The sequence below is a fragment of the Athene cunicularia genome (assembly GCF_003259725.1).
Source record: "Athene cunicularia isolate RWA chromosome 2 unlocalized genomic scaffold, athCun1 chr2_part1, whole genome shotgun sequence".
Taxonomy (NCBI): Eukaryota; Metazoa; Chordata; class Aves; order Strigiformes; family Strigidae; genus Athene; species Athene cunicularia.
In genome coordinates, this window is record NW_020799095.1 from 141,227,425 (window position 1) to 141,239,676 (window position 12,252).

General features: G+C 38.2%; 1 protein-coding gene across 1 annotated transcript in view; it reads right to left on the reverse strand.

Annotated features, from left to right (window-relative positions):
* Nucleotides 1-1,948: 1,948 nt before the first annotated feature.
* The window catches only part of ATAD2 (ATPase family, AAA domain containing 2), a 34,317-nt gene continuing 24,013 nt past the window's right edge, over nucleotides 1,949-12,252 (reverse strand). Inside the window, exons 19-28 of the mRNA XM_026842357.1 lie at nucleotides 11,868-12,053; nucleotides 10,454-10,586; nucleotides 10,099-10,307; nucleotides 8,683-8,842; nucleotides 8,229-8,351; nucleotides 7,985-8,134; nucleotides 6,418-6,816; nucleotides 5,679-5,803; nucleotides 3,585-3,713; nucleotides 1,949-2,115 (exon numbers count right to left, since the gene is read on the reverse strand). Of these exons, the coding sequence (XP_026698158.1) occupies nucleotides 2,074-2,115; nucleotides 3,585-3,713; nucleotides 5,679-5,803; nucleotides 6,418-6,816; nucleotides 7,985-8,134; nucleotides 8,229-8,351; nucleotides 8,683-8,842; nucleotides 10,099-10,307; nucleotides 10,454-10,586; nucleotides 11,868-12,053 (1,656 nt within the window). The 3' untranslated portion in view covers nucleotides 1,949-2,073. The remainder of the gene's footprint in view (nucleotides 2,116-3,584; nucleotides 3,714-5,678; nucleotides 5,804-6,417; nucleotides 6,817-7,984; nucleotides 8,135-8,228; nucleotides 8,352-8,682; nucleotides 8,843-10,098; nucleotides 10,308-10,453; nucleotides 10,587-11,867; nucleotides 12,054-12,252) is intronic.

Genomic DNA, 12,252 nt, shown 5'->3' on the forward strand with positions numbered 1-12,252 from the left:
GCGTCTCCCGCCGCCGCCAGCCCCGTGTCCCTCAGGCGCCCCGAGCTGTCGCTGAGGGAGAACATTGCCGCAGGCTCCACAGACCCAAACCAGGGGCGAGGAGCGCAGATGTAACGACTCTGAGGAAAAAAACCACACCCCCACTTTTTTTTTTTTCCCCCGTTTTGTTACAGAACTTGGAGAAAGGGCACCTGTTCCTTTAGTACATACCTGGATATTTTAGTCAATATTTAGGTAACTCCCCCTGCCTGCTTCTCAAAAATATTGTGTTTATACATACTCTTTCATCACTCTTTGCCTTTTTAGTTTGGACACTAAAATATGATTGTTTCCCTGAGAAAGAAAAAGAGGTGGCTTATGGGAACTGTTAAAAGAGTTAACCAGTGGTCATGGAAGATCAAGATTTACACAATTACAATTTTTTTTAAAAAACTGCATAGGTACAGTATCCTGTTGAGACTGGCAACAGGAAGGAGCCTGATGAAAGCTTGGAAGAGCAAAAGTTCCAATCCCAGTAATGTTCCTGGTTCCTCATTTCCAGTCACTCCTGTTCAGTTTTTCAAAGCGTAATCTTGGGGAACATGGTCGGCAAACCACCCCCACAGTCCCATCAAGAATCGGTGACAGCAGCCAAGGTGGAGATCAAGGTAAGGAAAAATGACATTAATTCCTGTATTAGATTTCCAATGGAATACGTTACACTGAAATGCAAATTTTCAATGTCGTTTTTCTGCCTCCTGGACTTGGCCTTTGCTGTATAACCAATACAACAAGATGGGGGTAAGCTGCTCACATACAGTCCTTATTTTGAAGTCTTCAGACTCACACTGTTTTTTAAGGGTAAGGTTTTGAATGATCAAAATTATTTTGTGATGAAAGTAGGTAGAGCAGACAAACCCAACAAGGGGATTCATTTTTTATCAATACCCATCCAAACAATACAGATAGATGAAAAAATTCTGTGTAGGTTTGGACAAACTCACTAGAAAGAAATGAAAAAAAGAAAACTAAAACATAAGAAACCAAACACACACAGAGGGATTGCAGTTAGGCATTCACTATCACCAGATATTCTGTATGTGAGATGACATAACACAAGAGCAATGTATAGTGCCACTTATTTTATTGCAACTGATACAAAATTTTATTCTCATAAAATTAAGCTTTGCCTATCTTAATATTATTTTTTTAAAAAATAACTCTGTCCAATTAACTGAGAAGTGTGCTGGTTTGAAGAGGCATAAATCTTCAAAATTGCTTTGCTTTGCTTTTATTCTAAATATATTTATCACCAACAATATATTCACTTCTATGTAATAAGGAGATACAATTCTCTCCAGGTAACTAGAAAAATAGTTACAAATTAATTAAAATACAAGATCACCTCATCTGTAACTAGCAATTTCTATTAAAATGCTACTCCCCAGTATCAAGATTGTCATTACAAGCAAGAATAAACTTTACCTTAGAAAGTTAGAGTGGTAAATCTTGCTTTGTTTCAAGTTAGGCTATTCTGACTGTCAAAAATAGGCCACAGCAGAAGTTCTTACATTTGTGGAAGGAGTGTTTCTCCCACATTCTTCAGGTTGTTGCTCTATGAAAACCACTTAAGGTGCTATCAGGTAATTAAAAAAACCCTGCCTCTGAAATGTGTGAAGAGGTTTCTAAAGGATTTACTTTTCATATACCAAAATGAGATGTGGTTTAAACCTTTATGTAATAAGCAATGGACTATACAACACCACAGATTATTTCAAAAAAATGTATTCCCACAATGTGGAAAGCAGTGATAAAGGCGTATCAACTTTTCAACTGTTTTCTTTTAAAGAAAGTTACTGAAATTGTCTGGGAGATATTCAGATCTGCAGCATTCCAAAGGCAATCACAGCAGTATGCCACATATATAGAGTTCTATGTATAGGACAAAAATATCAAAGCACTTAAAAGACTTTCTTAATACATTTTAAGATCTATTTAATATATGTATAAATATGTAGAAGTAACCTTTGTTGAATTACACACATATAACAACAGGGAATGAAAACATCATGAAGTATGCTGAAATCAAGTTTATCACTGAGCATAACTGAAGGCTGCAATTTCTTTCTTCATTTCCTATTAAGAAAAAAAGACAGTAGCAGTCAGCATGAATATATGCTTAAGAACTCTGTTTATGTCTTCATAAAAAGAAAGGATCTGTATATACATGAAAATCTTAGTAATACTTAGCAAATACACATGCTATCACCACCACAATGTCTTTCCATACCCACTAGTAGCTTCAAACACACCCTTATGCATCCAAAACAGAGAGGAGGTTAAAGAGAGTCTATGGATCTCTATCAACAGTGGTTTCAACAGTTAAAAAGAGCAGGCAGTTCTTGAAAAGCCACAGCTAAAAGCTGGAAATGTTATTTTCTGCACTCTAACGAGTAATTCCTCAGAGTCATCTCTTCACACAGCAGAGCTCGTTCCTGACTGATTTGCACAGTCACTCTGAATACGAGATATTGTTATATATGTTAAAGCTAAAGGTAGAAGTAGAAAACAAAGAAACACAGTCACTTTTAATTTGAGCATTAAAAGTTAAGTCGCAAAAAGCTCACAAGCCCTGAGATAACATAAATCCCTTCTCATGCTAAACTCGTCATTCTATGGGATGAAAGAAGGGCACATTTTTCAGGAATGGCCTCCCTGGATCCAAGTAATCCTCACTGTTGCACAATCAGAATGGGGTGTCTGTTCTAACTTTACCAGATGTGGAAGAAGAGATTGAGATGACCAGGACCAAAGAGAAGAGGCTTCCTCTTTAAGGCAGACTGAGAGGCATAAAGAATTTTATCTCTCTAAGGCACAAACATCTCAAGAGACAACTGGATTCAACAATCTCGAATCTGAAGACTGAATATCCAACCTATCTAAATGGATTTGATACTGGAAATGCCAGACTGGGACCATGGGTGCCTCTGGAAGGTTTCTGCTGAGTTCTGACAACTCAGAAATCCTCTCTTATAGGAAGAGATCAGAGAATTTGACTCAGCATTAAACCAGCATAGGCAGAAAACACCCCTTATGTCAAATTATAGATGCTTGAGTCACACTAGTTAAAAAAAGGTTAAGATGAGACTATAGGAGAGTCTCAAACTCTTGTTATGTCTCATACTTAATTTCTTTTCAAGAATGGAATGACTGCTATATGAAGTATCACCACCTCTGCCTATAAGGGGAGAAAGAGGAAGCAACAGGTTGAGAAAGCACCCTCCTTTCATAGCCCCCCGCCCTTAAAAAGGTTCTGGAGAAGCACTACTGACAAACTGAGGTTAACTGCTTTTGAGGGGGCTGTGTGGGTGTACCCCTTGACTTCAAGCCTCTTCCTGCTGAAACTGCCAACAATTCTGCCAAATACAACAATGGTTTTGCAATACGGATAAATGTCTTCTAGACAGAAATGAAAAAGTCTTGTAACACAGGTAACTAGACAGTAGAGTCATGCTAAGTAAGCGTGATGTCCAGAGTGCATGTATGTGCATAACACACGCATGCATAACAGTGATGGAAGGTGCTATAAGACAAGAAAAATGTACCTTCGCTAATTTGGTTTTGTCATAATCTTTCCGATGTTGGTAAATGCAGTGACTAAGAACAGCATAGAGTTTTTCCAGGTGAAATATACTGAAGTTCTCAGTTGTCACAGTGACAAAATGCAACAGTTGCTGAAAAAAAAAAAAAAAAAAAAAAAAAAAAGGAAACAGCAAGTTGAGAATAGTGCAAGAACCTTTGCATAGGCTCTTTATGTTTTTAGAAGCTAAACAGTAACAGCACAACACAAGTGACATCCTACTTCCTTACATTGTTAAATAAAATGAGTGACGCTTCAGAGAACAGATAAAATACCTCACAAGACTTAACTGGAGAAAATGAGTTTTGTTTTTTGTTTTTTTTTTCCACACTTCAGAAAAAAGGCTTAAATTTCAGACAATACTTTATTACTGATGAATCACATCAACAATCGTAACTGTGAATCAACTGCTTCCAGAACAGCAGGGAATGACACAATCCACTTTGTTGTAGGGTAGCTGCCACAGCAAAGCCGCCATTGCATTTCATGAGAGAAACTGTTTCTGCAGTGCAGGGCACCACAAAATGGATCTTCTAGATACAGCTGTGCCAGCTGGAAACAGAAGCATCCTTAGGGGCTCACCATTGCCTGAACGTGTACTATGCCTACAGCTGCTGGCAGAACACATTGCTCAGGTGTCTGAAGCACATCAGAAAGCAAAGTCAGATCCGTTAGCTCCTGCCTTTAAACTGACGAGTGGATAAACTAGTAGAGTATCTCTGCCTGTAGCAGATGATCCATCTCTCACATAGTTGTTTCTGGTAAAGATGTGAATGTGATAATCTCTGGGGAAGCAACAGGAACAAGGGAGTGGCAGCACCTTCTTCCCCTGCTGCAGTTGTTTAGTATCTGCGTGGTGTGTGAGGCTGTGAAGATTAGCTTAAGAGAGCAGCCATACCAAATGAAAATATTACTGCCTCACAACTGCCCATCATCAAAGTCTGGCTGCCTCACATCAGATGCATTTCATGACTGTGTCACTCCCTGCAGCTGAAACATATACAAAGGCTCTATCATACTTACCATCTGTCAAGTGGACAATAACCCTGGAGCACATTATTAGCACCCTGACTCTATGAAAAACCTATGTGGCTCCTCTGCATACACAGGAAGACATGAACAAAACCTCCTCCCTGAAATCTGCTTGTTTAGGAAGCCAGCTTTAAAAAGTTAGTTTCACCTCCACAAATTAAGTCACAGCTTAAAAACATGACAGAACTGTGCTGACAAGCCCCTTCACCACAATTTCCCAAACAGGGGAAATATCCATGTAATACTCCCTTTCTCATCATGGCAGGTAAACAGCAGCCCTCCTCTGCATTGGCCAACTTCCAGGACTGCGACCTAGCCATTTTCTTAATTTTCCTCACTGCAGTATTCCTTGAAGATCAATCAGGTCCTTCTTCTACCCTCTCCAATTCATGTTAAGGAACCTCTTTTACTCCCTGCAGCTGGGCCCATCTTTAAGCCTTTCCCCAGCTGTAGCCTAGGATAGCAACTTCTCTCCTACAAGGGACTGGAAAATCCTTATCACACTGTAACTATGAATGCAAAATTCTAACACTGGATTTTGAAAGAATTTCAGAAAAGCAGGTATTCCTATTTTAGCCATGATGAGCTTTATGTCAGCCTGTTAACTTCAGGTTTAAAGTCATCACTTGTAGAAATAGAGGTCCTTTTCAGGTTCCTAATAAATGAAAACCTGCAAGAAACCAAACCAAAACCCCCAAATCCATCATAGAAATTGTTAAGACATTACTAACCAACAGTTCCAGCAGGTTGTCAGTGGGCTATTTTAAAATTCAACAAGTCCTCTAAAAAAAATGAGGAGAGAACCAGTTTCCTCAAATTTAGTTCACCAAAAGCAAGAACAACAGTCTACACCAAGTGTGGAAACACAACAGTCATAGCCCATTACCAGTTCAATTATTTCACACACTATATATCCTCCCCATAAATTGTTTTAATTGGCATTGTTTAATTGGCATTTAATTGGCAACTGTACTCATAGCAAGAAAATGTCCTACTTCAGTATTAACAAAATAGAAATTAGACTTACTGTGAACTCCTGGTAATCGACAATTGCTGGCTGCGTGGCAGTTCTCATGGATGGCTTGACATGTATCACCTGCTGCTCTTCTACCGGAGAATATCTTTCATGAATTACAGAGCATACCCAGAAATCTGGAATGACACAAATTTCTTAAGTCAGTATTTCTGTTTATCTGGAATACAGTATCAGTGAAGTATCCTGTACCTGGAATACAGTTCTCTCTGGAATGACAGAGACAAAACTGTTACCATTTTTTCACTGAGAAATGCTTGACTTTCACTTTCTTTCTGGCAAAAGTCACTGCTCCATAAAAACCAGAAACTCAGACACAAAAAAGTGCACTACAGAAGAAGGCAGAGGAAAAAAATATAGTCACATTGCCATTACAGGACTGCATGGTAAAACTTCCAAAGTAATTTAGGCTAGGAAACATCTTACATTGCAAACTTTAGGACATACGTCTTCTATTGCACATGTGACTCTGGGTCCACACTGCTTGAAGCACAGCTTGGTGCCATTTGAAAAACACACTGCAGAATCAAAAAACCAGCAGCTACAAAAACCCATGAGTTTGGCTAACATAACTAAAGGAGCAGCATCATTATGCAAGAAACATTGAGTGCTGGTTCTAGGGAGATACAACAGCAATAACAGAATGGCATTAAAGATGACCAAATCCTACTAAGTAGTGTAACCCTCTTAGGAATAAAAAGGAGCTACATGACCTGTTTGACCTTTCACTTACCATTTGAATTTTCTTCTTCCAAACTTTCTGCTACTTGGCAATCTATCACTTCACTGTTCTTTCTTAGGTCTGAAGGTTCAGGAAGCATGACACTCTTCTTTTCAAAAGCAGGTATTGTGAAAAAGAAAAATGTCTCATCATCTGCCCCAGATTTATTTTCATTCCCATTTTTCTGTCGTTCTTGAAGTACATTTTCATTTTCTTCCACAGAGTAATCCTGTGTGGGCTCAACTTCAGTGTGATCCATATTAGAAACATGTTTTTCTGGAGACTCTTCACTGCTCTCTACCTCATTTTGCTCTTCCGGAACTTTATTCTCTTTATTGAACTGAAAATTCCTCCTCTTTGCCCTGATACCCAAAGAGCCTTTGTTCTTTTTGCGTTTTCTTTTTGATATACCTACAAAGAGATACCAGAAAAAGTAAGACAAAACGTTACCCAAACAGTTCTTCCTTCAAAATCCAGCATCCTCATCTTACTTGACTTACAAGGAAAATGATCAAAGAAGCTCAAGTACCACTGTCTGTCTCCCTACATGTGTCTAGAGAAAGAGTTGCAAATTAAGGAGGTCAATTTGCTATTAGATTTTTCCTTTCACAAACCCATCAGCTTCAATATTTTATGAGCAGAAAATTCTTACTTTTGATAGGAAGTATTACTGCAAAGCAAGGTTATTAGGTGAAGTTGCTTACTGTCTTACAACGTGAACTAATCTAGATAAACAGAAAAGCGTTTGGAGACAATCCCTTCTTCAAATCCGTTTTAAAGCTGTAAACTTCAAAAGCTAAATGTGTATTGGGCAGAGTTAAAGAGACAATTCTAAGGGAATATTTGCTGGAGAAAACATTGTCTGTAAACACATGCCTCATACACTTTCTGATTCAGTTAACCTTGTTTAAAACATAATTCACATTCTTGCCTTCCAGAAAAAGCCACCATTCTTTGTATTCAGGGAGTACTGCTCAAAGCATATGGGTGAAGTCAATGGCAAAATTCTCAGTCATGCCAGTGAGACCAGGAAACTTCACACTATGTCACGTGCTTTAACAGAGACACCCAAGTCCCTTTATTCTTTCATGTCCTTTTCACAGGAAGAGTGAGGAAATCATGATCTTTCCTTTACATATCTATCATGATTGCTCCCCTATTTTTTTCCCCTTTCCCCCTTCAATTGGAAATCACAGGAAGAGAGAGCATAGAGTTTAGCATTTCCAGGCAGGGAAGGGAAAAATGCTGTATTACATAACTAAGAACTAGTTGATTTTTCAGCAACTGCCAGGTACAACATTTCTGACTTCAAGAGGTAGCAATTTAGGAGCCATTACATGTCAGTTGGGCCATCAAGACCAGTATCTTACAATGTAAACTAACCACTGTACTTGACCTTCATAACCATACTGAATGAATGATCTCTGGATTTATCTCATATTTTGAAGCAAGTTAAAAAATATGATGACTCTGGCATGAAGAACCAGGCATCACAGAAACCTGTTATGTGACAAGAACAGAGAAGGTACTGTTGACTTTAACACTGTCTCCAAGAAAGTCTGAATAAAATGCAACTTGCCTTTAGAGCAGGGAGTACTGGAATTTATAGGTGCTGCTGGCATCTTCATTTTTTCATTACACTTTGGTTCTGTTTCCTTATACCCAGGAACAGAGTTCTGCTTTGGCATTGCACAGCAGTAAGATGGAGTATATTTTGAAGAGCTACAACCTTGCAGGAAAGAACAGACCAAAGAATTGTGTCTTGCATTGTTGGTCACAAATACTAAGACAAGTATTAAAGTCCTTAGCATCAAAAACCATACCTCTTTCCTTACGAGATTCTTTAATCACCTCACAGCATTGTTCAAAATCTTTGTCCAGTTCTGCCCTCACTATGGCGTATGCAGTATCTCTCAAAGTACAAGCTCTGTGCCTAATGAGGCAACCTGAAATTTTACAGTCAGAACTGAGTATTTTCTACCAGCCAATGAAATCTTTTATTTTGATTATATATATATATATATATATATATATATATATATATATATACATACACACACACACCCCGCGTAAGAGTTAATTATTAAAGCAAAAGCACTAGTTACTGATCAACACTTCTATCGCCATTTCATGCCCAAGTAGCTCCACGCTACAACACTGGCAACCTGGCAAGAAACGCTTTCTGTGGGTGTTTAAAAGGATCTAATCCCACATATGACATCTATCAATTTATAAATTTTAAATTTTTCCAAATCCAGGATAAAAACACATCCTCACCTCCACGATCTTCATCTGTGTTATACTCTAAAGCATTGCTGCAGATTAGATCAATGTCTTTTAGAAAATCTTCTGCAGTCAGGTACTGGTGCAAGTCAATCTTAGAAAGAATGGTCGACAGGTCCATGGGCTGCTTAATAACTCTGGCATAATCAGATGCCTACAAATGAAATAAACATGCTCAGAGATTTAACACATTGTCTACCAAAATTGATTATTTTAATAAAGTCAACTAAAGTACTTTGTAAAAACCCCATATATTTATGACACATCCGATTAAACAGAAATCAAAAAGTTCGTTTCTGGAAAATAGAAGGGCTACTTCAACTGGCTTTGAAGAAACAGACCAGAAGAGGGAAAGAAAGCAGCAGGGAGGTCAGAAGCCTGTGTGGGGCAGGGAAGAAAACAGACACCCAGAGTGGGATTCATTTCACTTTGCTTCAGAAAATCACAGCAAAGAAACCTTTCTCAGTGAAGCCACCTAAGATTCTCTTTGTTGTTGGAGGCAAGAAAAAGGCTGCAGGAATTACACCTTTGAAGCATCTGTCCTAGACATCTACTTTAGAATGAGTTAACTGGACCCAGAGGTGCTGATTTCTTTTCTCAGACCATAAAAGGAGCCTAATGACTAGTTTAGGTGAGGACATCTACGTTTGCTTAGATTATTCACATCTCGGAAACTAGAAGTAAAGGGAAAAACAAGTCAGTGGATGCTTAGGGGAGCAGGACTTTGCTGAAACACAAAGCTCTATTAAAACTACAGCTGACATGGAAGTATATGCCCCTGGCTTAGGCTTATTCAATAAATTCAATGAGAAAGAGACTAAGAAGCGTATGGGAGGAAGAAGAAACCACACAGCCCTTATGGTTGATCTCATACTGAGGAGCCCCAGATGAAACGGAGAATAGAATCTTCTTAACATTTATTTTAAAACTACTGCTTCTACTCCTGTTCTCACAGAAACTACCAACAGTCAGTGAAAGAGCTTTAGAATTTACTGAAACAGTCCTATAGATACTGTTTTGAATAAAGAAAGAGACCTCTGCTTTTCAGTGCTGTAACACGCCTACATGTCAAAGCCTTTTAATGAGCAAACTGTGTTGATGTTTGGTCTAACTGGCAGTTGGACTAGATGATTGCTGTAGGTCCCTTTTGGCTAAAATATTCTAAAGTTCTAAAGGCATTTTAGAAGAAACCCAGGGCTTTCAGTGAATAGTCAAGTAACAGACACTCGAGAGCCTCAAGGAGTCAGCAAAAGCAAAATTCACTTGCTGCTTCTTGAAAGACCAGAACAGTATGGTCCTAAAAACAAAGATAAACCTTCCTATAGAGAGAACACAAACACTGAGAAATACACAGAGAGAAATGAAGAATACACACGGATAAAATGGTATTAAAGGACAACAGTCATTTACCTCCCCTGGGTTAACAGGCTTTGTAAATGCTCTGAAACGTCCATCAGTGGCAAGTCTGTGAGTCACATTCCGTAAGAGAACCCTAAGTTGATGCAACATATCCTCATTCTGCTCCTCTGTCTGTCTTATTTCTTCCTCTGTCAGCTCTTGAGGCTTAGGCGGCGGTGCTACAGGCAGTTCTTCCGGCAGTTCTTCCAGTGGCTGACAAGCTTAAATCAATCAGAAACTTCTACTAAATTTATGGTACTCAAACACAAGCATATGGAAAATTATTGATAGAAAGTTACCACCACAGCAAATACTGTGTACCTATTAACTTACAGCTAGCAAAGGTTTATATGTAGTATATCCTCACCTTCATTGTCTTTTGATGCAGGAGGTTTAGCAGCTTGATTTATAATTAAGTCCTCAAAAAACTTTCTTCTTTTGTCCTTATTAGGCAAGTGGAGTTGGAAAACTTCATAATCATTAGTAAACAAGTCTTTTATCTGAAGCATGAGGAGAAAAGATATTACAGATAGAAGGCCACACAAGTTTATATTCTCTTCCAAAAAGATGAGTACCTTTCTAAATTAGACCAAATAATCATCTAGGTAAGACAAACTGTGAAAAAGTTATCTTCTTGGCCTTAAAAGGCTAGATTTTCAGAGGTTAGCACAGCAAATTACGTATCTTCTCTAAGGAACTCCCCTAGAGCTCAAGCCCAGCAAAGGGACCATATGACACACTGATAAAGCAGTGACATTCACCACCTCCAAGACTGATGATTTTGCATTTACCTGCCTTGCTGTCCTTTAGTTTGAATCTTTATGGCAACTACAGAAGGAATGGGCAGGGTTCAGCAGATGAGTGCAGGCTTTTTGGTAAGGTGTTTTGTTTTTTTTGAAAATTAATTTCAATTAGGTGTCTGAAGTTGCATACTTCCAAGTTTTACTCCCATTTTTCAATCTCTACTACCAAAAGGTATGGAAGGAATTTCAATACTTATTTTAGAAGGAATTTATTAACAGCTTAAAAACTTTTGTGAAAGTTAAACCGTTTCAAAGCCTTTGATGGTAAACCCATCTAGCTAAGCAAACACACCTCCCCCACCCCAGTAACTGAGACAAAATAATCAGAGCAGCATATTCACATTTGGAGCACCTTTCTTTAATGCACACTCTCAGATGTCTAGAAAGCTAAGCATGTATTCTTACTGAATTGTGTTAAGGAATACAGGTGGAAATCGACTACCAAGTTACTTAAAGTTGGAACATAGCTTTCTAATTTGTAAAGCTTTCACTTACATGGAGATTGAAATTTTTATGGAGGTATTTAAATTTGAAATGACATTCTGTCATTAATGGTGTGACCACTATTTTTTCAGTAAAAACATCTTTCATTTTCAGTAAAAGTGTTTTCAGTAAAAATATCTTTTTCCATTTACATGGCAAACACTGTATATTCTTGACTAAGAACATACCTAACTATCTAGAAGTCACTGGAATTATGATCTGAAGTAAATTTATACATCTGTCTAATAAGCATGAACGTGCGAGAAGGCAGAAAATTTGGGTCAAAGTCAATCTCTTTACTCAGAAAACACTTTACACAAATGCCTTCAGCATTGTTTTATCTAAGCAAATTTTAAGAGACTTGGTTAGGGTGCCTGAGTACTAACAGTGTAAATTTGCTTAACAGGGCACAGTATGCCAGTTCTTAAAGGACTGATCAATTAACAAGAAAGTGAATTAAAAAAAAAAAAAAAAGACAAATATCAACAGAAATACCTCCTTCGGGAGATCTGAATGACACACATCAGATGTTGCAAGCAGCAAAACTGGAGCAAATGCTGGAATGTTCCGCAGTAGTGTTATAAAAGTAGCTTTCAATGTAGGTCCAACAGCCTCCCACCACCAATGGATATGTGAGATGTAAATGATACTTGGTGCTGTTCTCTGAGCGTCCCGCATCAGCTGGTAAAAGAAAAGCTTGGATGAGAAAACTAAACCATGTAGAATAGGCTAATGAGCACGTATCAGTCAAACTATCTTATGAAAGAGGAGTACATGAAGCCAAAACATGAAAACAAACCAGCAAAAGAACAACTTCTTAACAAGAAGGTTAAAGTTTCACTTTGACTCAAATATAGACATTGCTACACAGATAGAACCA